We start from the raw sequence: 27,682 nt of genomic DNA on the forward strand, positions 1-27,682 counted from the left end.
AGAAAGCAGAAGACTGAGACTATGCATCATTTTGAAAGGTATAAAGATAGGGTCCATGCTAGTTTAAGGAAATAATTTAATTCCTAAAATGACAGAAGAAATCATAAAACAAAGATGTATATACATTTTTAATTTCATAGAAATAATAAATAAGAAAATATATAGTGAGCATTTAGTAGGATTATGTTAATTTTTCCACTCTACACACCATCTTTCCCCTCACTTGTCCTCAGAGTACAGGATACAGAGTGGGAAATTGAATTGTTCATGTGAAGGGGTGTAACCTCTAAGAATTGATATCATCCTTAGTTCTACGTCACTCTCATTGCAAATCAAGAACCACCTTCATTAAAGCCCTCCCATTCAACTTTTTCCTCCGGCAGGAGGTAATTAATTTCTGTTATGTGGTTTATTCAGTGATAGTCACTGCCTAACTTTTTTTTTTAAACCTTCTTTATTGAACATTTTTATATCAAACCAATTATACAAGTTGTAAAACCTACAGTAGATGGAAAATGACCATTTCCATAACAAAGATTATACATAATTTCAAACAACAAAAGCTCTATCAAAAAAGGATAAAAACTGAACAAACTGCCCCCTCCCAAAGATTTTCAAAGTCTGCAGTCAATAAATGTTGGTTTCAGAAGTTTGTAAAAATTAGATGGTACTCCAAGGATACTCCATACTTTTGTATTTAGGGTTTGTACTTCAGGTTCAGTAATTAAGATCGTACCTATTAATTACTTGCACTGTAGCAGTATTCAAAGATGCCAATCATGATCAGTCACACTGTGTTAAGTGCTTTGCCAACAAAAAGAAAATGTAGTCCTTACTCAGAAGAAGTTCCAGTCCAAGAAACTGTCTACAAAGGCCACTCAAAAAAGTTAAGATGAATCAAATAAAGGTGTGAAGTCAGTGCACACAGATTAAAGCACATCAAACCTCTTGTGGATGCTGTCACTCAGGAATACAGTGATCTTGGTTTGCTCTCCACTCAGTGCTGCCCAAGAGTTTTGCAGTGCGGCCACACTCACTCAAACTAGGCTAACCTGAGGAGTTAACTGGAGTGTAGATAATTTAACTAACACTGCTGTGAAGACAGGCCATGTGATCAGATCAGGGCTAGTACATACCATGCAAAATCTACATGTGTTTTCTTTAATTTTTTGTGGTATAAAAAAGAGGTCTGGTACACAAGAAAAGGAAGGGGAGCAGGGGAAGAGAGATTCAAACAGAGGACAGAAATAATATTAGCTGGAAGCATAGTGGGCATGGAGAATGAACTCCTAGTATTTCCTTGCCTCTGACTTTTTGGAAGTTCACTTCTTATGACTGACAAAATCTTCTGGTTCTAGGTAAATTTTCTATTGCTTCGATAATGCTGACTTTGCTCTTCTCCCCTATCACTTGTCAGTGACCTTTCCATTTTCCCCTGATGCTTCTAGCATTTAATGCTGGCAGCTTGCATCAGATCTTCTCTGCCCCGCCTGATCAGAGAGCACTGCCATTTTGTCCTGGAGAGAAAAAGATTTAAATGCACCGACATCTGCTAAGTGCTATATAGTCATGGCACAGCCCCAGAGTCTGAAATGAATCTGGTTCAATGAACAACCCTTGTTCTCTTACAGCACTCTAGTACTAGCCTTCAATAAGGACAAGTAATTCAGTAAGTAAAGGAGGCTCATATCTAATTTGCCTTGTAGACTAGATTTGGTTGGAGATGAAATAAAGGTGAGACTTCGACCTGGTCTACACTAAACAGGTTATGTCAATCTAACCATGTCAGTGTACACACCACAGCCTTGCTCCCACCGATGTAGAGTGCCCTACTACACCGACATCATAACTCCACCTCCACAAGAGGTATGGTGGTGTAGCTAGGGTGACGTGACATATGTCTAGATCAGTGGTTCCCAACCTTGTGACCTAATCAGCACACAGCTATAGCCCATATGACATCTTGAAGGCCATACAGGTAGTATATATTGTGTGGATGCAGCCCACATAACACAGAGAGCTGTATGTGCGGCCCACAATGGTATATGGGTTGAGAACCACTGGTGTAGACACTACATTCCTTACATAGGCTGTTGGCTGTCTTGTCAATTTCACGGCTCCACTCAGCTCCAAGCTGGGCTGCCACCCAAGCTCCCAGCTTGGGCTGCCTCCCTGCAGGGAGCCCTGCTGCCCCCCCGGGGTACTCTCGGCAGGGAACCCGGCTGCACTGAGGTTCCCAGCTCAGAGCCCAGCTGCACTCCGGACTCTCAGCTCCCCACCAGGAGCACAGCAGCCATACTCCAGGCATGGATCTCCGCACCGGAGGCGAGAAGCCCCAGCTGGCTTCCTCTCCATATCTGGCTAGAAGCAGAAAGGTGAGAAGCCTCGACTGGCTTCCTCCCCACACCTGGCTGGGAGCAGAAAGGCGAAAAGCCCAGGGATCAGCTGGGCTCCTGGCAGGGAACTGCACAGAGCTGAGAGCCCTGGCTCTCAGCCCCCCACACTGCCCCTCTTCAGTCGATGGAAGTGATCCTGCTGAGGACATGCACCACCAACAAAAGTAGTGTGTAATTCTGCAGTAGCTGTAAATCGACTTAAGATTATATTGTAGACATGCCGTAAGATTCTTCTTTTTGAAGTCCTTTAAGACATTTACAAATTTATTCAATCAAGATTATAGAGCACAAAATAATGGCAGGGGGATGCTGATATGATGTCTGCCATACTGGTCAACCCCAGGGATCTTTATAACTGAAAGCATGAGTTAAACGCAGCCAAGGGCTGTAACATACTCGTATCATCTGTGGATTAAGCACAGAGGGGAATATGTAACATGCACTGATCAGAGGGTTACATATTTCCTCTGGACAGAAGAGCCTTGTCTTGATCACCCAAGACCCGTAGCAGTTTGAATCCTAGACAAGTCCCCACGTATGTATACACAGGGGGACATGCAATGTACACTGAACAATGGATTACACTAGTTTGTTTGAAGCCATAGCACTGAAACAAGCTTATAAGTTTCTCAAGTTAGTTCTTTTCTAATGTTGCGATTCCTTTCCCAATTACGATCCTCCACTTGGAAAATCCTGAAATCTAGTCAAACCAAGTATCAGCTGCAATGGTAATATATTAATAACCACCTTTAAAATAAAGACATTGGGCTTGTATGCCAGCACAAACCTTCCTTCAATTGACTAAAGAAAAAGACTTTTTAGGAGATGTTCAGAGGCATTCAAGCAGCTGTCCAGCCTCACTGAATTACTTTGCTCCTCTCCCCTCAGAACTGCAGCTGCATCTGATAATTTTGATTGAACACCCCCTTTTTTATATGCTTAGAGCATTGATACAATAATAATCTTGAAGAACACACATACATAGCATCCACCCACTTGGTTTGATACCTATTAAGAGTTCAGATCTCAGAACCATACAGAATGGTTAGCACTATCACCCAAAATACTCTAAGCGTGGTATGTCTAGGAAACTTGTGGTCTTTCCAGACATTAAAGCTTGTCAAATGGCTGCAATTTCTTTGCTAATTTGGATAATCATTTCAACATCCCTAAACAAAGCAGATCGTTCACAAGGTAGGTAAAATGTTGACCAAGATTTATTGATGCTCCATTAAAGAAAGGTGCTGTATAATTTCTTCAAAACTCCTGAACAAACAGGCAACACAAGCAGCAGGAGGAAAAAGTAGATCACATTGTAATGAACTGAAGGTTAATGTTTTGCAAAGAGGATACAGAATCCTGCTTGTGGTGGGAGCAGTTAGAGATTGTAGCAATAGCAGCAGCAAAAAGCAGATTTAACAAGCAAGGTGAGAATATACATCCCTATCTGACACCTATTCCAACAGGAAAGGTACTTAAAAAGGACAATTGTAAAAGATTCTTCCAGATGTATCTTGATAGAATAACAGATGATGGTAACAAACTTGTCCAGGCAGTTGAGTGTCTTGAAGAGCTATCAAATCACAGTGCCTCTGTGTTTTGGGTTTTTTTCCCCCTCCAATCCTGGGACTACTGAAATGCCAGGCTGATGCATGGAGTGGACAGAGCAAGCCCCTATTCCATCTCCTTGCTCCAAAAACCCATTTAATATAAAGTTCTCAGATACAGAACATATCAGATATTAAACTGATAAGAATTAATATCACCAAAAGTCTTTGTTAACTCAGTAAAAAGCCCTGGGTAGTGATTGGTCTTGTTCACATGCCTATTCCTGGAGTTTGCAGAAAGCGAAGCTCATGTTGTTAGTCCCACATCCTTCAAGGAAACCATAATGATTCTTGGGAATAAATCCTCTTGCATAGATCTTTTAAACATATACATGGGTTTTAACATATAAAAGAGTTACACATAGTTTCTGAGAATTTCCTTTTAGAGATAAATTGCTTTTCAAGCTGTATTCTATTTTCCTATGCTTGTTGATGACACTGAAGTTTTGGTACATCCCATACTACTAATTAGTTCATATTATTGTTCAAAGTCATTTACAGTGCGACAGATTCATAAACTGTTGCCAGTCCTCCACTAATTCAGAATGCATGGGTTGTTCCCTCTATTTCTCTTTACCAAGTTAGAAAAACCAAATACTCTTGGGTCTGTCTATCTTTAAAAGTGTTAAACAGCAGTCCTAATTTTGCCATTCAAATGTGACTGAAAAATTCTCTGCTGATGGAATTCAGAGCAGGAGATGAGAGCACAGTGCTGTGCTAGGGTCCTAAGTGTCATTTTCACTCTCCTCTTTGTCCTCAAGGGCCCAGCTAACAGCAGACAAGGAGGAATCCAGCTGTATGGCAGACAAAGAATGCAGGTGAAGGTTATGGAAATTGAGGATGCTGTTGTGAGAAAAGGCCACTGGCCACATGGAACCAAGGAGGGAGCAGAGAGCCTGGGGAGTTCCACAGCAGCAGACACCGTCAGCCATACGTCCTATAGCACAGAGGTTATGGGGAGCCTGAAATCTGGATGGAAGAGGCAGAGGAAGGAACTAGCTCCTGAGAGCAGAGCCAGTGCATGAGACGAAGGGTTTCTCCCTACTCAAGCTCTCCTGAGTCATGAGAAATCAGGGAAGGAGGCAGAGCTGCTGCAGATAATTCTCCTATTACCTATTCTCTTATGACGCCTGGACATCCGCTTCCCAAACTATCATCAACCTGTTCCCTCCCGCAAAACTCACATCACAACCCAGCCCCAAAGCTGGATCCCCACCAAAACTAACTAAGCTCCAACTCTTGCCAACGTCTCAGCACAGGAGCTAGTTCAGCATGTGCTGTCTCGTCTGCTCCCTGTCCCAGAGAGGAGGAGCTCTCCAACCACATAGCAGAGGCAGGGCTGGACAAAGCCTAAATGTAATCTGAAATTAAATTACAAGCCAGCTACAAACAAAACCTCAAACTGGGTTTTATTCTTTTCTTTTTAAATAATGTATTGGTGAAAACAAAGCGAGGCCAACATTTTCAGAGTATGATAGTGCAACTAGCAACAATTGGTTTGCCAGCATGGCAATGACAACCTTTAGCAAGGAAGCTACCTCGCAGCCAGTAAGACTAATAGAAAAATGTTTGGGGCCCTTTTGCATCTTACTTACTGTAAGTCCTAGGAACTCTGAACTGTGTCAGTGACTTCCAAAGAAACGATCTGATGTGCGCTTTATCTTCTCCCTATGCCCTTTCCCTTTCATCTGCTCTGCCAGCATGTGTCTTCCCTTGCAAGCTCCAACACAATTCTATATGTATTATTTATTGGTTCTGCTAAGTCGTGCACTGGGATAATTACTTAAATATTGCAGTGATACTTTGGAACGGTTATATTAGATTTTACGGTGCACTATTATTCTACCTGATTTTCTTGGAACTGCTTTTGTTGCATGGTTTGACCAAGGAAAATGTATTTTCCCGCATCATATTAAAAAACGTAAAATTTAAAAAGCTTTGTCTAGGAGCAGAGTGTTAAAAGTGAATTTTCAAAAAGAGGATACCAATATGAAAGATAGTATTTTTTAAATAAAGACAAAAGGTTATTATTTAGATTTTTTTCACGTCTATCAATAACCCCAAACACATGAGCTGGATTTGCAAAAAATCCAATGAAATAAGTAGGAAAGTTATTAAATTCTGCTTTATGATTTACAGGGCCTCAAGTAGCATAAGAGTGAAATATGTTAGAGGTGAGATATCGGTAGCATTTCTATTTACTAACAAGAAATAATGAAATCAAGGTACATATCCTAGCTTTAACAGCACAATACTCATTTTATTAGGACAAATGCTCTGTTAACTAAAATAAGCATTCTTATAATCAACAAATAAATTCAGTCTTATCCAAGAACGTAACATGATGGTAGTTACATTCCAGAACAGCCCAAATAGACACTTACAAATGATTTTTAAAATATGCAATTTTAAAAATTATCCATGTCTCCTTTCCCCAGGAATACTCTTTCCTGCTACATAGTGATGAGATGAAGTGGACCTAACAAAGAAAATTTTTAGTGTTTTCCATTAGAAGTTTTATGGATCAAACTACATGAATTAAAAAACAAAAACATAATCCAGGAGATCAAATTTGATAAGGAAACACTGATATCCCGCTTTGCCCCAAGTCACAAATTGTTCTGTACGGGAAGATCATGACTTTGCTGCTACAACACACACAGTGCTTCTTAGTTGACCGGGCAGGGGCAGCAACACGGAACTCAGACTTTTACTGTATTCTGTCCCACTCTAATAATTGCACTGGCATGATTCTCTGCAGTGGTGAGCCACTAGGATCCACTGTCTTTGCTTATGATCCAAGAGAACATACAGGTGTTTAGCTAGTAAAAGGAGGGCTAGCATATTCTATACTGAATGCAGTATTACGCAGAAAAGTAATTAAGAGAAAGGATAACATTCAAAGTTTGCATCCTTGACCAAACAGTTAAAGCGATGCAAAACTGAATGAAAATTAGACTTTTACTGTTTTTTGTTTCTTCAAAAAACTAGATTTTTCCTGCATTTTAACTATGAAATGTCATAATCTATAAGACTGCTACTGAAATAATTTTGTACAAGATGGTTTGAGCTATTAAGGATGTGCAAACACAAAAAGAGTAAATAGTGTCAAGACTGGCAGAGGGGCAATATCTGAGATTTCACATCAATTTCAGCCCTCTGTAGAGAACAGCAGTAATACTCTTTCTCCAGACTAACTCAAGGCTCTACCAGGACACGCAAAATTCCCATGCTTTTTTACTACATTGTAACAACAAAAGTTTACTTCCCAGATGGAATTATTTTAAAGCAAAGAGAGCAGACCTATAATTAATGGTCGGAAGAATCTCTTAAAATGATGCGATTACATTTTAATTTAATTCCAGTTTACTCCTTTTCTTGTAGTAGAACCCCATCAAGGGCCTGATCCAATGCCCACTGATGACAATTGAAGGACTTCCACTGACTTCAGTGGACTTTGGACAAGGTCCACAGGAGATTACCCAAATGGAAATAAACCTGTCTGACCATTATATTTCAAATACCCTCTAGGTAAGAATTGAAAGTTACCAACATACCAATCACATTTACAACACAAAAGAAACTGATAGAGAGCAATGGCTTAACAATGAATGGGAGCAAAAAGGAAAAGATACTACTGCTAGGGTTTTTTTATTTTTTTCCCCTGAACATGAAAGACAAGTCGCATAACTTTAATTATTAGTACAGATTTACCAGAGATACCTGGCTATGATTCATTTTCTATGATTTACATTTAGTGTTTCTGAGAATTGGTGAGGGGGCGCTGTTTAAGTACAGATGATAGGGGTGTCCCAAAATTCAAGACCTTTGGAAATTAATGTTCCCCATGTATTAAAATGATAGGGTGCGATCACCCATACATCTAATAGCGACTCTTGAGATTGCCATGACACATGGACTCAAGATTCTAACCTGTTTTCTGACCATCACTGTTATTCAACAGCCATTCAGTGGAGCATAATGAAGCTTTGATCCAGTATTGAATCTTTTTTTTTTTTTTTTTTTTAAACATTAAAGGATAAGTTTATTTTATTTCTTGAATACAGATAAACCAATTTATACAACAAAACAATGCTAAAGGATAGCTTGATTGCCTGGATGTTATTTGCACATTTTTTTCAATACTGGGGATACTTTAGCTGTGAATTCAAAACAAGACTCAGGTCAAAACTCTTGAACTTAAATATTTAGCCTAATTTTCAGAGATGCCATGAAACTGCAACTCCACATGAAATCAATGGAAATGCCTAAATACGGGTATCAGTGCTTCAGTTAAGAAACCCAAATCTAAAAATTTTGGTCACAGAACACAGCAACAAGAAATCTGTTTTGGATCATTTATAGGTATTCTAGTTCTTTAATTTATATAAACCATACAAGAAGCTTTCAAATGTAGAAGAGGCCATGCTTTGTTTGAAATTTTACTTTGGGCTAATCTGATTGAGTTTCTGGCTGGATAATGTATTGTTGCTTACTAGTGTGCATGTAAAGTTATCTAATGGAACACCTCAAGATTGAGGCCATAGTTCAGGCTTTGATCTCGCAAATTGATCCATGAGGGTGGACCCTTACACCCATGCAGAGCTGCACTGATGTTGAGGCACCTTAAAGGTGCAGGGATCTGCCTTCATGAAACAGCTTACAGAATCATGGCTGTTATGTCTAAGATTTTTTGGCACTCTAAAAGCAGCGTAGTATTGTTCCTCCATCTATTTCCAAATGTGATTTTATTAATTATTTGTATTCGTAACTAATGATCCTTAACTATTCCCAATATAACATACTGTAGTACCATCCTTAAGCTTGTGTTATTCCTTACTCCACTTTCCTAGACAAAAAACATACAACCCTTCACCTAAAATTCACATTCCTATTTAAAAATAAGTATGAAACAGTACAATAATATAATACAAATTAGTCTGTATTTCAACACCTGTAACACGTATGGACCGCAATAAAATTTCTCCAACAGGAAAATTCTAGTGGATAAATCCAACCCGCATTTTAAACTATTAGCCATGCCACACCAAGAATCATTTAGTAGGTGGTCATCCCCAGCCCTTTTGCAGCCCCAGCTGGATGTCCCAGTCACTTTAAAGGTGTATTTGTATAGGTTGAGGAATGGAATAGTCAAAAGTTGCTTCTAAGTCTGATCCTACTTGCATTTGGGGGGGGGGCGGGAAAGGGGGGGGGCGCGCCGCGGGAAAACTGAGGATCTCGAAGCATTTTGTGGCTTGTTTTGTAGATCGATAAACTGACGCACAAAAATTTAGGCAATTGCCCAAGGTCACAGCAAGTTAATAGAAGATCCAGAAATATCCACTCTTGACTCCTACTTCCATGATCTTAGCTCAAACCATTCCCTCCCTCAAGCCACCAAAGCTGTAGCACATAACATTAAGACCAAGCAACTAATCTGACTAATATTCTTGTTAAACTCTCTCCTCTCTTCTTTTGCCAATGTTTATACCCTCCTGCTGTGTGGAGGTGGAGGGGGCGAAGGGGAGCACAAAATCAGTTATCTTTGAACACTTGGCCTTTACACATGCAAAATTTTCAGCCCTTGTCTCTTTAGGCATGACTTCCCTAAGACATCAAGATATTTTGGAAACAAACTCCTCTTCCCCTTGCTCTGCTCCTCATTTGAAGTAGTTGGGTTTACCTTTACACTCACTCTGATGAATGATATCCAATATGCCCAAAATGTATAGTACATTTCTGATATCTTGTAACTGAAGCAGATGCAAGAGTTTTCTGATAAACAAGATTTGAAAGTAAAATAAAAACAAAGTTTAAACAAATTAATGCAGCGTCATGAGTTAATGACCCAGCACCACTTCTTACAAAGCTTTCTAGAATGTTTTGTTACAAGAAATTATTAACCTGATAGCTTATCACCCAAATTATTTACTGAGGCCTGGTCTACACTACAGAGTTAGGTCAATGTAAGGCAGCTTATATCGACCTAACTCTGTAAAGATCTATACTAAAATATAGCTCCCACCAATAAAAATTCACCTACACCAACTTAACTCCACCTCTGCAAGAGGCATTGCACTTAAGTCAATGTGGTTAGGTTAACACAGTGTCAGAGTAGACACTGTGCTGCTTACATCGACTGTTGCTGCCTTTCAGAAACCATCCCACAATGCCCCACACTGGCAGTTAAGTTGGTACAAGTGCTCCTTATGAGAATGAACACTGTTGACACAAGGAGAGTAGTGTGGATGTGTAAAACTAATTCAATTACTGAGGTGGCTATATGTCAACGTAACATAGGTTGACTTAATTTTGTAGTGTAGACTTGCCCTGCATCCACCAAGAAAACTACTCCATCTCTAAGCCACTTTGATTGAAACTGAGCTCTGGCAGGCTCCATTATAATAGCAGTTCATTGACCTTAAATCTGGATTTAATCATCTGCTGTATGTCCCCACTGTTTTTTTGAAGAAAGCTTTGTCACACCATGAAAAATGCATTGGCCATTGGCAAGCAGGAAGCTTTTCCTCCGCAAAGTGAAACTAAGGCCTGGTCTACACTTTTGTTGACAAAACAGTGGAGGGTCTACATACTGAAATGCTCATCCCACTGATGTAACTCCAGGAGCCTATGGAGCAGCAGGGCTCCCAGCAGGGAGCTGCCAGCAGAACTGAGAGACCAGGCTCTCAGCTCCCCACACTGCCCCTCTTAGGTCAGTGGAAGCACTCCTGGTGAGGACGCGCACCACCAACCCAAGGAGGGAAGTGTGGACATCTGCCAGCACAGTAATTAATGCAGTGGCTTGTAGATTGACCTAACATAGGTTGACTTTATCTTTGTAGCGTAGACACGGTCTAACAAGAATCAGATCAGTTTTACAACTACTCATAAAAAAAGGATAGGACATGTCAATTTCACTCTGATTCTTGAAGAAATTGTTCACAAAATAATTGAAAAGTGTGGGTGATTTGATTTAATTTGGTGGGGGCGGAGGAAGATGGCTGAGAGGGAGAGATGAATGAGTAGCAAGCTTCCCCAAAAACACTTACAACCAGTCAAAGTTGCAAAGGTTGGGGCTGAGGGACCAGAGACTCCCACTCACAAGGCAACAAGAAGTTTCAGAAGAAAAGATGCATCCCTTCCTAACATCCATTTTTTTGTATTTATCAGGCAGCTTCAAATCAGAGTTACTGTGAAAGATGAGCCCTAGACAGGGTATTGGGAGCTGCACTCTTGGGAAAACATCCAATCTCAACCAATCAACAGCTCCATCCCTCTCCCCCTCCATACAGGCTTCACAGCAGCTCAAGGGTCTCACCGCCATGTTGCCCCACACTTTCCTGGGTGTTTCCTTTCTTTGATTCCTACCTCTGGCTAATAGATGCCTAGGTAAATTTGTGAAGCCCTGATCTTAATCATTTATAGAAAAGACACCAAAATAAGAACTATCCATAAAAAGAAACAGATAACCTGTGTCCCAGCACATTCCTGAAACTAATATTATTTGTTCCAACAGGAAAATGTACACTTCATTTGTGCTGTCCTTTATTATGTCCAACACCCCATGTTAAGGTATTACAAATTAACTTGCCAGCAAAAGCCCCTCCCCTCTTGGAAAATGTTGCTTATAAACCATTCTGGGTTTATAAAGAATTAAACTGAATATTCCAAAAGTTAAAATAAACAATTTACACTAAACCTTTTGAGGGGGGAGGGCCAGTTTTTTGGGAGGGGAGACACTTTAAGGATATAACCCTGTTCAACAGTTCTATTCCATTTCTTTTGCTGTTTCAGTCTCCACTAATTTGAGTAGGCTCAGTTTATAGATAAGTCCTTACTAGACTAGATTACTAAAGTTACAGTCAACAATTCATAAGTGACAAAATAAAGCTTTATGGGGACTCAGCTCTTCCCCAATACAGATGTTTACACTATATACTATTTTATACTATAAAATAACTGTGTAAGCAGAATGCATAATGTTTCATTGGAACATAAAATACAATGTATTGACAAGCCAACATTTACTACAGAAGTCACGTATTTTAAAGAGAAAATATTTCTGCATTATTGTCTATGTTTATGGCAATACCAGGCCAAAAATTCCAAAACTGCTAATACTTGAAATAAAATATTGAAAATCTTTTTTAAAATAGCCTTCCTCCTTCCACATTCTACCTCTGACATAAAACAATGATCTGAATCTTCAAATTTATTCCAGTGTAAAATGTATAAAGCAGTTTAAAAACTTGACATACATCACAAAGGAAGATTTACAAATTTTTGACTTGCGCATTTGTTACAAATATTTGTTCTTGTGACACAGTCATGCCTCTATTTAAGACAGTTATTAAACTGAACAATACACCCACTCACTATATTTAAAAAATGAAAATAGGAAATAAACCTTTTCCCAAAGTACATAGAATAACGCAATAGTATCAGCAAAGGGGTAGCAGAGTTTCTACACTATATTAACATCACAGAGGACACACACACATACCAGGGCCCCCCCCCCCGCCTTCTACAGCTAATGATGTGCTCTATCCTAGTATCCCCAGGAGACAAATGACTGCAATGGCTGATTGACTCCATCACAGGGCCATCGTCCATCAATGTACTGCCTCTTCTGTTGAAATCTCAGGAAGAGAAAGTGCTCAGCGCTGCTTCAGAAAAAAAACAAGCATTTTCAGAATAAGAATACCACATACAGCAGCTCAAATAATTAGATCCAAATATTTGGACAGAATCTCAGAATGCACCTTCAAGAGCCTGAGCATATGTGAATGCACTGTTCAACTAAGAAGAAATAAGGTTACACGCCCTCATGTGCATCTGGATTTTACAAAGCTACAAACAGGGAATAAAACACTTTATACAGGAAACATAAATTAATCTATATAGCATTATATTCACCCTTCACATCTGATCTCAACTAATTAGCAAATGGTAAATTGGGAATAATTAAGAAAAGACTAGTTGATCCCCTGACATTTTTTAACTTCTGCTCCTTTCACATGGGCTTAGAATGCACTGGATATTACATTACCCCAATGGCCACTAAAGATAGGATTGAGAGGGAAATATAAAAGTAGAAGAATTTCTATTACTTTACTATTAACCACATATATTCACTTGGGTCTCCACTCACTGAAGTAACTCCAAATTTTGTCATGGGTTTGAATGGGAGCAGGATTAGACCTCCAGCCTGTGTTCAGCATAGATCAGCTGATGGTCCCAATTTCGAAACCTGCAGAACTTTTGTAAAATAATTCAAAACTAATGAATCCTGGTCCATCTACATCTCCTATTCAAATCTGTTAGAATAAATCATGGTTAAATTACTCTGCCTGTTATATCTGAATATTTTATGTAACATCTCCCAATACAGTTCAGCCTCTGGACAAATGAAGCCACCAACTTAGTTCAGAAAATAAACAGCATTTTGGATTCCACTCAGTCACACATTTACCACTATAAATCTGAGGAAGACAGTTTTATCTTGGGCAAGATAGTTCACATTTCATTCAGCACTTCTGCATGCTATAAACAAATCTATCATAACTCTTAAATACTGAAGAATACAGTCATGCTTGGTGAAAGACCCACAAGTCTAAGCATTTATTCACTGTTTGTCCTTAAGTAGAATGCAAACTAACTTTATGTGCATAACAAGAAGTGGAGCAAGCTTTAAAAAAAAAGATAGTCTAAAAGATGCTATAAAGATACTATAAAGCATCTAAAATTTCTGTACATATTTGAACACAAATTGTAAAGAGGATTCTCCTGGAGGTTTCAACAATTTAAAATTAAGAATAGCAGTAAAGGAGATTAAAAAAATACATCAATTCATTTATCTAAAAGTAGAGGCTTCTCACCAAAACAACATAAATGATCAGCTTTGATCAGATATACAGTAATCTAAATTCATATCAGTCAGAAAACTGATCAGTTCAAAAATAAAACACACCCTGCACTTCTACTACAATTCCAAGCAGAGAATCTCAAAGTATATTACAAATATTACACCTCAACACCCTGTAACAGAGGCAATTATCCCCCCCATCGTACAGAGGCAAAGGTAAGAAGGAAGACTAGGGCCAGGTCTACACTACAGACCTACATCGGTATAATTATGGTGCTCAGGGATGCAAAAGATCCACCCCCTGAGTGATGCAGTTATATCATCTACACGGGGTTAGATCAGTGCTATGTCAGGCGGAGAGTTTCTTCCACAGACACAGCTACCACCTCCCGGGGAAGTGGATTAGCTACGGCGACAGAGAAACTATCCCATTGGCATAGGAGTATCTTTACTAAAGTGCTGCAGTTGCGCCACTTGAGTGTTGTATTGTGAAGACAAACCACAGCAGAGCCAGGGATCAAACCAGGACATGTCCTGAGCATAACAAGCTCCTTGCTTTAACTCCAGGTACATCCTTCATCTCAAGTAATCCCAGTCATTTGTGAAAAGAATGCTGATCCTGGACACGCTGGGCCCACTTCCACTTTCAGAAACACAGGCAACATCTCCAATGACAAAAGGCAAACACCCCACAATACAATGAGAGTTGCACCCAGGTATTTAACCAATTCTGTCACATTAGTGTTAGTTTTGATTTCCCTGGCTGGAGCAAAATTCATCTGAATTTTCTAAAGACACCACTGCTAAATCCAAAGTGAAAACAAGGAAAAATAGACCTATCTTCTCTGTTCTTAACTGAACAAGTTAACATTAGGGATATAGGAATTCTAATGCAAAGTGAGGTGGCCGAGAAGCTTATTAGCATGTCAATATCCAGAATGTGCTTCTAATTTGCAGCTGTTTTATGGCAGGGCTGATGCTGCATTTAGGGAACAAACTGAAAGGATCAGATGAGCTTGTAGATGCACTAAAAATGTTTGAGTAGAGCTCTGGTTGTGTGTTTACAGAAATATTTTATTTGCACACAAGAGTGACAAATATAGTAAGCACATATAGCCATACAGTGGACTTAGGAAGATGAGAAGCCAAAAATCTCACAATTTTCTCCCTTCTCTGTAATACACTAAGCAAATGTTCCATATTATATAAAGAATATGTTTCTGTGATTTTGCTGAGTGCTAAACAGAAACTAGGCAGACAAGTTGTCCTTATCTGTCTAAAATATACACGTTTAAAATTTTTAAAAGCCCCACAAATTCTTTTGTAAAAGTGCTTCCATCCAGGAAAGCTCAAATTCTTTACTGTACCTTAGGGAAAGGAACAACAGGATAGATACTGTACTATATATACACCCAGTACCGCTACAAAAAGCACTTGCATTCATAGCCTGGGTAAATTTTATTTCATGTCAAAAGCTACTCATTATAGAAGCACAGCACACCTTCCAAGTGACCTACATTGTGGAATGAAAACCTACTGACCTACAGAACTAGCTGAATGCCCACAAAGTAGGTCATTGGGTTCCTCTCTTTAAAAAGAGTGTTTAATCATTCTGAAAGTGACATGACTGGGCTACATATAGGTAGAGGCATACTTGTGTGTTTCATGCAGAGGCACAAATAACCAAATGAGAATAGTTAGGTAGGTCTTCACTATGAAATTAACACAAGTGTTGGGCAGTAAAGACTAAGCCTAACCCGCATGTGAGCAGTCACACTGCAAACCTACACTCATTGCCAGGTCCAAACTGGTACAGTACTCACCTGTGTGTGTGTGTATGTCACAAGGGCATATCCCATGGTTCTTTACGCTGCAATAAGCTGAGCCACTCTATGATTCTTTCTTACTGAATTGTCAGAAAACTTTTCAGTCCTTCTGGGCATGCAGGATGGAATTGTGAGAAGGCACTGGAGCACTTGAGCAATTTAGCCTATATCCTCACTGCAAAGTGAATGGATTACCAGTCCAAGTGAAACCAACACCCAGACTAACACATACCCCCCCAGACATGCCCACTAACCTGGACTTAACACACTATTAAAATTTGGTGAGAGGGTTACATATGTCAACAGGAGCTAGGTTGAGGCCAACCTCCTGAGCCCTAAGTATAAGCCCAAGTTAACTCTGCAGAGAAGACATGCTCTAAGGAGGTTATCACTGAGGTGACGGGATCTGGCAGTTTCCTAACCACTTTGTATAGTGTACACTCGCTGCCTATTTCAGAACTCACATTAGGTTGGGTTCCACCAATTTAAAGGGCCCACATAAGAGACCTTTCAGGGTGTACTGCATAAAGCCACTCAAATCTGTCCAGCTTTTCCGTTTTCTGACCAGTCCAGAGGAACAGTCAAACAAACAATCAAGTCACTTTAAGGAAAGCATGCACAGAAAGGGACTTTGCATTCCTGTGCCTACACATAGTTCCAGCACAAGACTCTATAGACACTGAGGCTATGTCTAGACTGACTGCAGCAAATCAGATTGATTTATCTGGATCGATTGAGCAGATGTGGAGACCCGCTCAATCAACCCGAAAATGAACGCTATTAATCCACTTCCTCCAGGTGCACTAACACTGCGTCGATGGGAGTGCATTTCCCATTGGCGCAGCAAACCGAAGACACTGCAGTAAGTAGGAGTTAGGAAGTCAAGCTACTCTACGTAGCTTGCGTATCTCCCGTCGACGGCCGCTAAATTTGGTGGCAAATGTAGACATAGTCACAGAAGGAGCTGGTATCCAGCTGATGCAGGGCCTGTTTACAGGAAGAGAGGAAATGTTGTTTTGGTTTTTTTTTTGCTTTGGTTTCAGTACTTGGGCTCCAAAGGCAAACTAAGATGAAGGGGGGGGGGGGAAGAGAGGCATCCATAGTGTGTACATCTGACACTGAAGCAGCAGGCTCAACATCAGAGGCAGAGGCTTACCCATGGAACCCCTCCAAGGTCTTGTTTTCACCAGGAATAAATATAGGTGGGAAGCTTAAGGTGTAAAAGACCTAATGTTTACCTCATCCTGTTAACACATGAAAACTACAGACTGCTGCGGCCACACTAGGATTTTACAACATCAACTAATATAGTAAAATCCCATCATTTTCCCAGTGTGGATATACCCCAAAAGCTGCATTTATTTTGTTTGAATAAGGTGTTCATAAACGGGAAGAGAGGAGTGGAGAATGGAGGTGGAAAACAAATCTCTCTCTGGCACTCAGATGGCACCTACTGTATTAAATACCTGTACCATTTCAAATGCCCAAGGCTGGGAGTTGTGCAGATCCAGATAGTGGAAGCGGTAAGGAGGAGGGGAACCTGGTATGCTTATTTGGAAGTCAGTACCCAGGATACACTTCCTGTTCAGAACTATTTACCAGAAGTGCTGAATCTTTAGCTCTGGGAAAAAAACTGAGAGGTTCAAGCCAGGTTTGTGAACATCCAATATTTTCTGCTTTAAAATGCCAGGTTTGAGGAAGGTTCTTCCTATTTTTAGCTCCCCAACTACAATGAGTTTGCCAACTCCACTAAAATAAAAAGTCTTCAGTTAAGTAACATCCAATTACTCTTAGGCCTCGGTCTACACTACAAAGTTTTGTTGACAAAAGTCAGCTTTTGTCAACAAAACAGTGGATGTGCACACACTGAAATGCTCCTCCCACCAAGTAACTCCCTTGCTATGTCAACATAAAAAAAACCACTTCAAGGAGAGGCATAAGGCTTATGTCAGTGTAGTCAGGACCATGCAGTGTCATTGTAGACCATGCCTCGAGTGCACCAGGCTGCAGCCCCCGTTTCGGCTCCTCCAGAACCTCCTGCTGAGGTTCTGGCTGCACTACTCCCCGCACCTGTTCAGCTACGCACACCCCATCCATGGCCCCACAAAGTTGCAGGACCTCCAAATCAGCTAGAGCCCAGCTGTCCCCACCCCCGCCTCTGGAGAACAGGCCTGATGGACCCCTCTCCCAGCTAGGAGACTGGGCGAGAAGCCGGGTGGCTGGACCCCACTCCATGCTACGAACAGTGAGGCAAGGGGGAGGGTGGTCGGACAGCCCACCAGGAGCCCATGGGGAAGCCAGGCTCCCATCAAGGAGCTGCCAACAGAGCTGAGAGACTGGGCTCTCAGCTCCCCACACTGCCTCTTGGGTCACTGGAAGCGCTCCTGGTGAAGATTCACACCACCAACCTGAGGAGGATAGTGTGGACATCAGTCACCTCAGTAATTAATACAGTAGTTGTAAATCGACCTAACATAGGTCAACTTATCTTTGTAGTGTAGACAAGGCCTTATATGCGCTAAGAAATAATGGATTTGAAGGGGAATGAAGGAATCTACAGAGACTATTCCATTTCTTGTAAAACACTGTACAAACACACAGACACTATAGAAACAGAATTATATTGTATTGTTAATTTTCAATGAAGCTAATATATACAGAGGACTTCAAGAAATTAGCATGTGAGATATGGAGCATTTCACCTTTAAATTCAAATCCAGCCCATACTGGTAGTGACTACATTTCATTACTATGCAGCTGCTATTTAGTGATCAATGTGAACAGTTGTTTGCACTACACTTCCAATGAATAGGAGTCCACATTACAAATTTAAAAAAAAATCAAAGCCATTACAATGACTATCTGATGCTACAGCAGAGGCGTCAAGAACTAAGTAAGGAAGGAGAGTGAATTAATTTCATTTAAAAAAAAAAAATCTATCTATAGATCTTACCTAACAAAGAAGTTAAGTGTCATCACCCCCATTTTACAGGGATACAGCTGCAGCCCATTAAGATGACATATAGAAACAGGCACATTTTGAAAAAATAAAATGAATTTTAATGCATGGGAAAGGCATGTAACTTAGAGCTAAATGAAAGCAGCTTGCTTCTAACTACATCATGACTATAAAAATCTTCAGAAAAAGGATGGTCTGGCAGTTAAGTCAAAAAGAGTGGGACACAACAATTAAGAGTTCAGTCCCTCATTCACAGAACAGAACCTAGCAACTATTCTGATGAGCTCAGGACTGACAATAAAAGGAACCCTACTGTGTATGGACTGGGTAGAGAATGAGAGAAACTTTTTTTTAAATGAGATAGGCAGGAGATTGGTGTCCTTCAAAAATGGCTTGGAAGTCATGTACATTCTAAAGTGGAATTTTAGATATGATCCATAACCAGTTATTTCGAAATAAGGATATAAAGAGAAGCATTGTAAGTCTGTGTTTCATGGATATATTATACCGAAATGAGAGAGAAGATCAAGTCTGGATTTTGGATTCTAACACCAGACATGTATCAGCTCAAGTACAACAAAGATATCCAATCAGATCTCCAAGTGCATACCTTGTGTCTACAAACACTAGTGATGAGAATCACCGAAATGCCTATTAGTAAACACACAAACCCTCTTTAGGTTATTTACACAGCAACTTGCTGCTCTTGTATTCAAAAGTCATTTACTCTCAAGAATAAGATGGCAAATTGCTGCGCTCACATTTTTTTCATATGTCGAAAGAAGACACCAATCTCTTTTTAGCCTAGGTAACCTAATGAGAACTTTGGGAACCAATGGGCAAAGTAGAAGCCTATTCTAACATTTTAAGATAGGAAAGCTATCAGACATTCTGTGTTTTCTCCATCACCATTTTCCCCAATCACCAGAGCAGGAAAATCCCAGAGAATGATCAATATTGTTGTTAAATGCCACTTTCCTGGGAGTATAAACAGCGGTGTGAAATTAATTATGAACAGGAGCTTCTTACTCAGTTTCACACCAATGCTGTCAAAGATTACTGAGCAGGATTCTCAGGTATAATCACTCAGCTGGGAGACGAATGGACCAGGAAAAGAAGAGGGCTGAATAAGAATGCAACATGTGCACACACCAAGAGAGAAACAAAGGGAGACGACTGCCAGTATCTTTAAGAGAACTAATTAGAAACAATGAACTAAACTTTGCTCCCAAATAAGCAACCTGCATGAACATCAGTGAGGGCAAACTTCATGCACACGCACAGCAAACCTCCCCAGTAGCAGAATTTAATTCAAGCCCTCATCTATTTTTAACCACCATGTAACTATACCAGCACAAACCTCTGGGGGCACCAATGAGAACAGACTTGCCCTAGTGCAGCTTTCTCTGGTCTGAAACCAAGATAAGCCACATTACCATGTCACTTTTTACACATGTGCAACACATCTACACTAGCAGTTCACATTGATGTGGCTATACCAGTACAAAAATCCCAGTACAGAGAAAGCCTCAGCCTGCTTCGTTTGTTGTTACTATTGTTCATTCTCAAGTCGGCTTTGAAGTTTTCACCTCACAGAAATGAATGGTGGGTTGTATGTAATTTGCACCTTTGCTTCTGTTATTATTTAGAGTAAAATGCTCAGAAAACCCAGAACACTCAGTATTAGATAAAATGCATCTTCCTCTACTTCAGTAAATGAAAGAAGCTAAAAAATGAGACGATAACGTGTGAAACTAAATGGCTGCATATCATAACACTCCTATACTTTACATAAATGTTATGTAGTTAAACCAACCATAACATTTATGAATTCTTTAGGGCTGAATTTGGCCCCATATACATTTTAAAAATATTATTTTGTAACTTTAATATTTACAGGGGGCTCACTGAAAAACTCTGTTCAGTTACAGATTAGTAATTAAATAGTCCATTTTGGTTCTTCCTGTTCATTAGCACTTTTGGAAGTCACTGTTATTTGTATGTAAAATTCCCTTTTTAGGCTCCTAGGGAAGAGATATTAAAGCAGAGAACAAGTGAAACTTCTCACTGAAGCCAGTCACCCCTCCCACACAGAAGACAAGGATTATACCAGGTCTGTAAAAATGTGCACAGTGGAAATTAGCTGAAGTCCAGACTAGTTCACAAATCAGAAGAAATTAATCTGCCAAACTAATTTCTACAGCAAATCAATGACTTCACTGTGGGGTTAAAAAAAAAAAAGGAGGTCACTTTGGGGCCACATAAATCTATTGAAACTGGACATATTTTAACTGCACAGAATATTTTTGATGAAAGACATTTGCTTTTCTTCACCTTTGAAAAATATTATGAATTTGTCCAAATTATTTTTAAATATAAGCAAAGTACTTCAAACTTTAAGAAAACTCACTGGCTTTAAGTGTGACTAAATGACATCAATTTGTCAAATTATAACTTAACCTATGAGATATTGAATCAGCAACTTAACCACAGTTTTATCCGAATAGAATTTATATAAAATCATTCAAACCGATTTCGTCATCAGACAGAAGTATTCTGAGTAATAAATCGTCAGCCATAAACCACTACATTTCCTTAGTCACTTATGAAAAAAACTTTGAAGAGTTTCCCAGCTATTGACTTATACGTCACGTACAGTAAAACTCACAGCCAAACCACAATAAAGAACTCTGACCTCTGAGGTCTTCTAAATACGCACACAAACAAAAGTGCACTAACAGTCACTACTACTTTCAGTTGTTTATTCATAAATGACACTAATATGCAAATGTTTATGATTTTCCATAGAGTAGGTACCATGCATGCTTTCAAATTCTACAACATAAATCAATTAAACAGCAGCACACAAACGTGTAACACAAAAATGCACACAAACTTAATATGTTCTAAATGAACATTATAAGCTGTCCAAAAAAAGTGCTAATGGGAAAATACTGTATGATGTTCTAGACCCAATGATCATTTTTGCAAATCATGTAGCATTTCTTAACCTAAAGCGGTCTCTTATAAAACAATTTTTCATTCTTAAGTGGGAGAGTAACTGACAAGAAATCCTTCTGGCTGAACAAACATTTTTAAATGTATCATTTTCCAAAAAAATGTATATGAACTTTCATTTCTCAAAAAGGACATCAGTACCATGCTCCAATTGAAAAGATCTCATAAAAGACACCAAAGATGAAAAGTTAGTCCATGCACCACCCACACTTGGATTCCTATTTTCACTTAGACCACCATCCTGCAAACACTTATACAAATGCTCAACTTTATGACCATGAGCACACTCACTGATTTCAACAAGACTACTCAAGCGAGTAAAGTCAGGCCTTAACCCTGCAGATGGATCCATGAAGATGCCCCACAGAAGCCAACAGCATTTTGCAGAGACTTAGATGTCCACCTGTGCAAGTTAAATTACAGGACTGGAGCCTAACGGAACAAGACTTAGAGATTTAGGTCCATATGCATAGGACTTTATATTCTCCACACTATCATATCTAAATCAATGATATGTCAATTTCAGATAAAAGAGTTAAGCTCAACACCTTTGAGAACACCCTACTGTAAAGCATGCACACGCTTTTAATCAACATGCAATATAATTAAAATATGCTAGTTATCTACTGGAGTATTATAATACTACACATAGCTGTAGTAGTCTTATGTCAACCTCAGCCTGACCCAAAAACATGCTCCAAATTTTAAAAAAATGCTTAAGGCACTTTATGTTGTCCAAAGCATTGTACAAATATAAACTAACTGAATACATGTTTAGCCTCCTTTGTCAATCAATTCAAGGCCCCAGAAGTCTTCAAGAAACAGTCTGTTCATGAAAATATCTCTCAGCATGCAAAGAACTTCATTTAAAACATTGTTTTAAACTTTGAAAAAAATAAGAATAGAATATTTCCTTGATAGAGGGAGACAAAAATATGAACAACTTAATTGTACACAATTTCCCAAAATATAAAAAAATTAAAGAGTCAAAGGCATTTTGAAAGATTTGCAAATAAACAAACAAAGCAGTTCCACATTCACAGTCTAGTACTAACTCATATTCTCAAGTGAAACTTTCTAAACCCATCTATGAAAGGGCTGAGTGATTATGTGTACTCCATTTAACTAGTGTATGGAAGTCTCACCATCTTGTAAAAACTTCCACCATGCAGAAAAAACAGACAGTTAAAAGCTTTCAGAAATCCACATTATTTCCACATTAAATTCCAAATTAAAACTGACTCATTTCAAATGACAATATGCATTCACAAATCAACAAGACCAGATGAATAAAAAAAAGTTGTTTCTGTAGCATCTTTAGTTTTATCAATTTCTCTTCACTTCCCTTACCCTCCCCCAAAATACATAACAATATTTCCAACAGAACAAAAATTGTTTTGCAAAATGGCAGTGAGAAATGCCCACCTTAAACCAGAATTGCAAGGGTTTTTTTTTTTTTTAAAAAAAGAAGCCTTTTTTAAATCATCAATTGGAGCATTTAAAAAAAAGAAAAGGAAAGGAAAAAAAACTAATCAGGTCACTATCCTGTCTACAAAACAGCTGTGTCCAGTGTAAGCTTAAATCTTGAAACAATTTAAAACAACATACAATATTAAGAAGGCAGACGGGGAGATTATTTCCTTTAGAGGAAAACAAAAATATGAACCCACTTCAATGTAGCATGGTAAAATCAACAAGACAAAATAATTATAGATTAAAAAATAAAAAGCAAGACCTACATATTTTAATGTATAGATATACCTTGTGGAGGTGCCTTTCCTGACATCACAGATGCTGCATTTGAAGGCTTCAGCACTGTTCCTAAAGGTGCAGACACTACAATCCCAAAAGCCTTCATCTGCTGCAGGTTTTGCTTGCCTTTTTGGCCTTGAGGAGAGAGAGAGAGTGTGTGTGTGTGCGTATGTGTGTATGGGGAGGAGGAAAAAAGGAGGAGGAGGAAGAGAGGAGGAGAAAAAGAAAACACACACATTAGAAACCATATTATCAAGCAGTGAAATCCAGTGCTTTCTGTAATTCTCAACTTGTATCACCAGACTCCTTTTCTCTTCCTTGCCCAGAGAGTCATCAAATATCTGCCATTGGGGGCGGGGGGGCACTATTATAAAGCCCCAATCCCACACTTTACCTTACCCTAGCCTTCCCCCCGTCCACACATCGTGCTTTACCCAGTCCCCCCACCCCACCCCCCCACACACACACACCCTGCATTACCAAACCACCCCCACACACACCCTGGAAGGAAAGAAGGGGGGGGGGCGTTTTCCCTGAATCTTGAAACCCAGACAATCCATTTTCACACCAACAACAACGGTTACCCAGCGAAGCTGGGAGGGAGAGACTTGGGCAGGAGAGGGGAGAGACAAGCGGAGCCGGGCTGTCTCCCCCTCACCCTGCCTTTTTCGGAGGAGGGGGTGGGTGGTGATACTTGAAAGCCGTGTTCCCCCCCCCCCACCACCACCACCACCCACCCCCGTGTCTGTCTGTCTGTCTGTCTCCTCCACCTTGTTAAATCTCCCTTTGTCTGGGAGAAGTGAGGAGAGTGAGGGAGTGTGTGTGAGGGAGAGGAGAGGAGAGGAGAGGAGCCGCCATAGCTGCTCTCACACCAGCTTAGCCCTGGCACCCGCAGCAAGGAGACACAAGCCCTTCTCCCTCCTCCTCTTGCCCTCGCCCGCTCCCTCCATCTTAGGCGCCTCGCTCCTCGCCCGCGGCCCCTCGCCCGGCTCCGGCAGCCAGGAGTTCCCGTACCTGTCTGAGGGGCACAAACAGCCCTGCCCTCCCCCCCCTCCTCCATCTTAGGCGCCCCGCTCCACCACTTCCCTCCCCCCGCCCCAGCCCCACACCGGGCCGGGCCTAGGCGCCGAGACAGCAGGGGAGCTGCCCGCTGGGGGAGGCCCCGCACTCCGCCCCTTCCCCTGCCACACTCCCTCCATCTTAGCGACCTCTCTCCGCCGGCCCCCCCCCCGCCAGCCTGCTCGCGCCTCACCTGGTCGGGCTCTTCTTGTCGCCCATGGTCATGGATCGGGGCCCCGCTGCCCGGCCCTGCGCGCGAAGGGAGAGGAGACGGATCCGGGCTGACTCGCTCCAGCGGGCTCCGGCTGCTCCGCCTCAGCCGCCGCCGCCGACGCTCCCGCCGCTGCCAGGCTCGGCTCCAGACTAGCACAGCGCAGCGCAGCCCGGCTGAGCCTCCTTCCCTCCCTCCCACCCACAGCACGGCGGCGACAGCGGGCGGAGCTCGCGGCCCGGCCCGGCCAATCCGGGCGGCCCGGCCTTGGGCACCGCCGGGGAGGGGAGAAGGGACGGGAATGTGTGTGTCCCCCTCCTCGCCCCGAGCTAGCCACCCGCAGGGCGGCGGGGCGGGAACGTAGCCCCCCCCCCCCCCCACACACACACACGGGACTGCCCCCCGCAGGGCAGAGGGGGACGTGCCCCCACCACCAGCCACCCACCTGCAGCGGGGAGGGGAGCGCAGCCAGCTGCCCACCAGCGGGGAATGAGCCCCCCCAGCCACCCCTAGGGAGAGGGGACTGTGCCCCACCTCAGACAGCTAACCCCCCCAGCCACCCACGAGCGGGGAATGTGCCCCCCCCCCCCCGCCTCCAGCCAACCCACCCCAGGGGAGAAGGTCATGTCATGTCCATCCGTCCCCCTCAGCCAGCCACCCACAGGGGAGAGGGAAACGTGCACCCCCTACCTCCAGCCAACCTACCCACCCGCCCAGGAGAGCGGAATGAGCCCCTCAGCCACCCACAGGGAGAGGGGAATATCCCCCCTCTCCCCCGGCCAGCACCCACCCACCCACGAGAGGGGAATGTGGCCCTCCGCCTCCAGACAACCCACCCACAAGGGAGAAGGTCATGTCATGTCCGTCCGTCCGTCCCCCTCAGCCAGCCACCCACAGGGGGGAGGAAAAGGTGCCCCCCCCCCTCCAGCCAACCCACCCAGGAGAGGGGAATGTGCCCCCCCTCCCCCCCAGCCAGCCAGTCCCACCCTCCCCCAAGGTGGGCACAGCTAACGCAGGAGAGGGAATGGTTGAAAGGGGGCTCCTCGCTAACAACGGGCCAACCGCTAGGGAAGGTCCAGCCAGCCCAGGGGAGAGGGTGCACTTGAAAGACAGGGCCCTGGGCTCTCCCCGACCAAAGCAGGGGAGAGCCACCCCGGGGGAGTGGTGCGGGACAGCAGGGGTGCTTGTTTCCAGCTGCAGCAGAGCGGCCTGCCCCTTTAAACCCAGGACGCCTGGGTCTGAGCACCAGCCGGGTTCGAAGATCAGGCCCAACTGATGTTTTCTATAAAGAGCTGAAACTAGAGAGGTTCCTGGGGGCTGACTGCAGGAGGGTGCGGGGTTTTGTAGTAAGCCCTGAAGCAGGCCAGGCCATCGTCTTTTTGCAACTGCTGTGTTGTGAGGGTGATTTTGCTTAAGTTTTATGTTGAAAGAATAAAACTGAGCCCTGGAGCATCATCCTGAAAATTTCAGGTGCAGCAGTGAGTCCTTGCTGGGTCAGGAGACAGGCCAGGAGCCTATGCCACGTAACAGCCAGTTCAGCCCCTGTGAGAGGGGCCTGGAGAATGTGCCCCCACCCAGCCCAGGGGAAGGAGAGGGATGGCCTCCCCCACTGAACCCAAAGGAATTTTACAGTTCTGGGGCCAGATAGGGGCTTCTTGAGAGAGAATAAGGTCACAAATCCCCCTCCATTCAACACACCCAGAGGGAAGACAGTGAGCCCAGGGCAGAGTGAATATGGGTGAAGCACTGAGTCCCCTGACCAACAGGCCCCCCTGGGCCAAAAGTCCACCCAAAGCGGGAGAGAGTATGGGAAGAAAGCACGGAGTCCCTATCCAACAGCCAGACAAAGCCAAGAGCTAGCCCAAGGGAAAGAGGCAAATGGGAATCCTGCTAAAGGAACAGAGGAGATTTACCCCCCCCCCCTTCCTGCCCTATAGAGACCAGGATGGGGGCGCTTAGGAGAGGGTTTTGAGGAAAGACCAGCAGAGTGAAAAGTGGACGTGTGCAAGAGCGCAGTGGAAGATGTACTTACCCTCCGCTTTCCCCAAAAGTGAGTAAAGCTGGAAGAGAGAGGGAAGGTGCCCATCCAAAGGAGGGTGCAATAAGCCTCACGGCAAGAGAAGGGCAGTCTACTCCCATGGGAGCAAAGCCGTGTATCTCAGAGGCAAGGGAGATTAAGAGGAAAGCGGAGCAGGTGTATCCCCAGCTATGCATTCCCTCAGTCCTTGCAAAGGGCAGCATAGCCAGCTCGGGGAGAGAGGGAGCCAAACCCTGTCCTCACACAGGTATGCAACCTCACTGACTTCAGTGGAGTTTGTCCTGGTGTAATAGATTGTGGAATTTGGCCTGGAAGGAGAAGCAAATAGAGTAGGGAGTTCCTTAGGAGAGGGATCCATACATAAGCACCAAATCTCCCCTTTCCCCTTCCTCAGAGTACATGAGCCACCTCTGAAAATGTCCCAACTTACTTACTTTCTTCTTCTCTCTGTTGCTCTTTGTGGTGAATCATAGACCCACACAGAGATACGTGGCTATTGCATTTATGGCATTTTTTAATTGGCATGTCTTAGCTTTTCAAAAGTGACATTCGCATTTGTCCATGACGGACTCTTGAACCATTTGATGTTTTTTAAAGACAAATAAAAGAAGAAGGGAGTAGTATTTCAGCACAAGCTGTGCATGCTCTCCCCTTCTCCCAATGCACACCCAAGGGCAGCACAAGCGAGTGCATCTAAGTGGCTGCATCTATAGTGGTATTAGCCACAACCATATTTCTGCACTGACATAGCTGCAGTAGTGGAAGCTATAGTGTACACAGGTGTTTTTACTACCTTCCCAGGGTTAGATGATGCACTGGCAAAAATGTGTCTGTCTATATTAATAGCCTCCACTGCTGCGAATTACAGCTGCCAAATATGCTAGCGCAGACAAGGTTGTAGGATGCAACATAGTCTTGGGCCTGGTCTATGCTTAAAATTTAGATTGATCC

At 42.2% G+C, this 27,682-nt stretch overlaps 1 protein-coding gene and 1 pseudogene across 1 annotated transcript in view; both read right to left on the bottom strand.

Annotated features, from left to right (window-relative positions):
• Positions 1-24,855, bottom strand: part of RYBP (RING1 and YY1 binding protein) — a 69,737-nt gene extending 44,882 nt beyond the window's left edge. Inside the window, exons 1-2 of the mRNA XM_067542459.1 lie at positions 24,676-24,855; positions 23,433-23,558 (exon numbers count right to left, since the gene is read on the bottom strand). Coding sequence (XP_067398560.1) covers positions 23,433-23,558; positions 24,676-24,707 — 158 coding nt within the window. The 5' untranslated portion in view covers positions 24,708-24,855. The remainder of the gene's footprint in view (positions 1-23,432; positions 23,559-24,675) is intronic.
• LOC137149330 (U2 spliceosomal RNA) lies at positions 4,004-4,204 on the bottom strand (annotated as a pseudogene).
• Positions 24,856-27,682: the final 2,827 nt, after the last annotated feature.

Source organism: Emydura macquarii, unplaced genomic scaffold (genome assembly GCF_026122565.2).
Source record: "Emydura macquarii macquarii isolate MOO-44397 ecotype Brisbane River unplaced genomic scaffold, CSIRO-AGI_Emac_v2 contig_71, whole genome shotgun sequence".
NCBI classification, from domain to species: domain Eukaryota; kingdom Metazoa; phylum Chordata; order Testudines; family Chelidae; genus Emydura; species Emydura macquarii.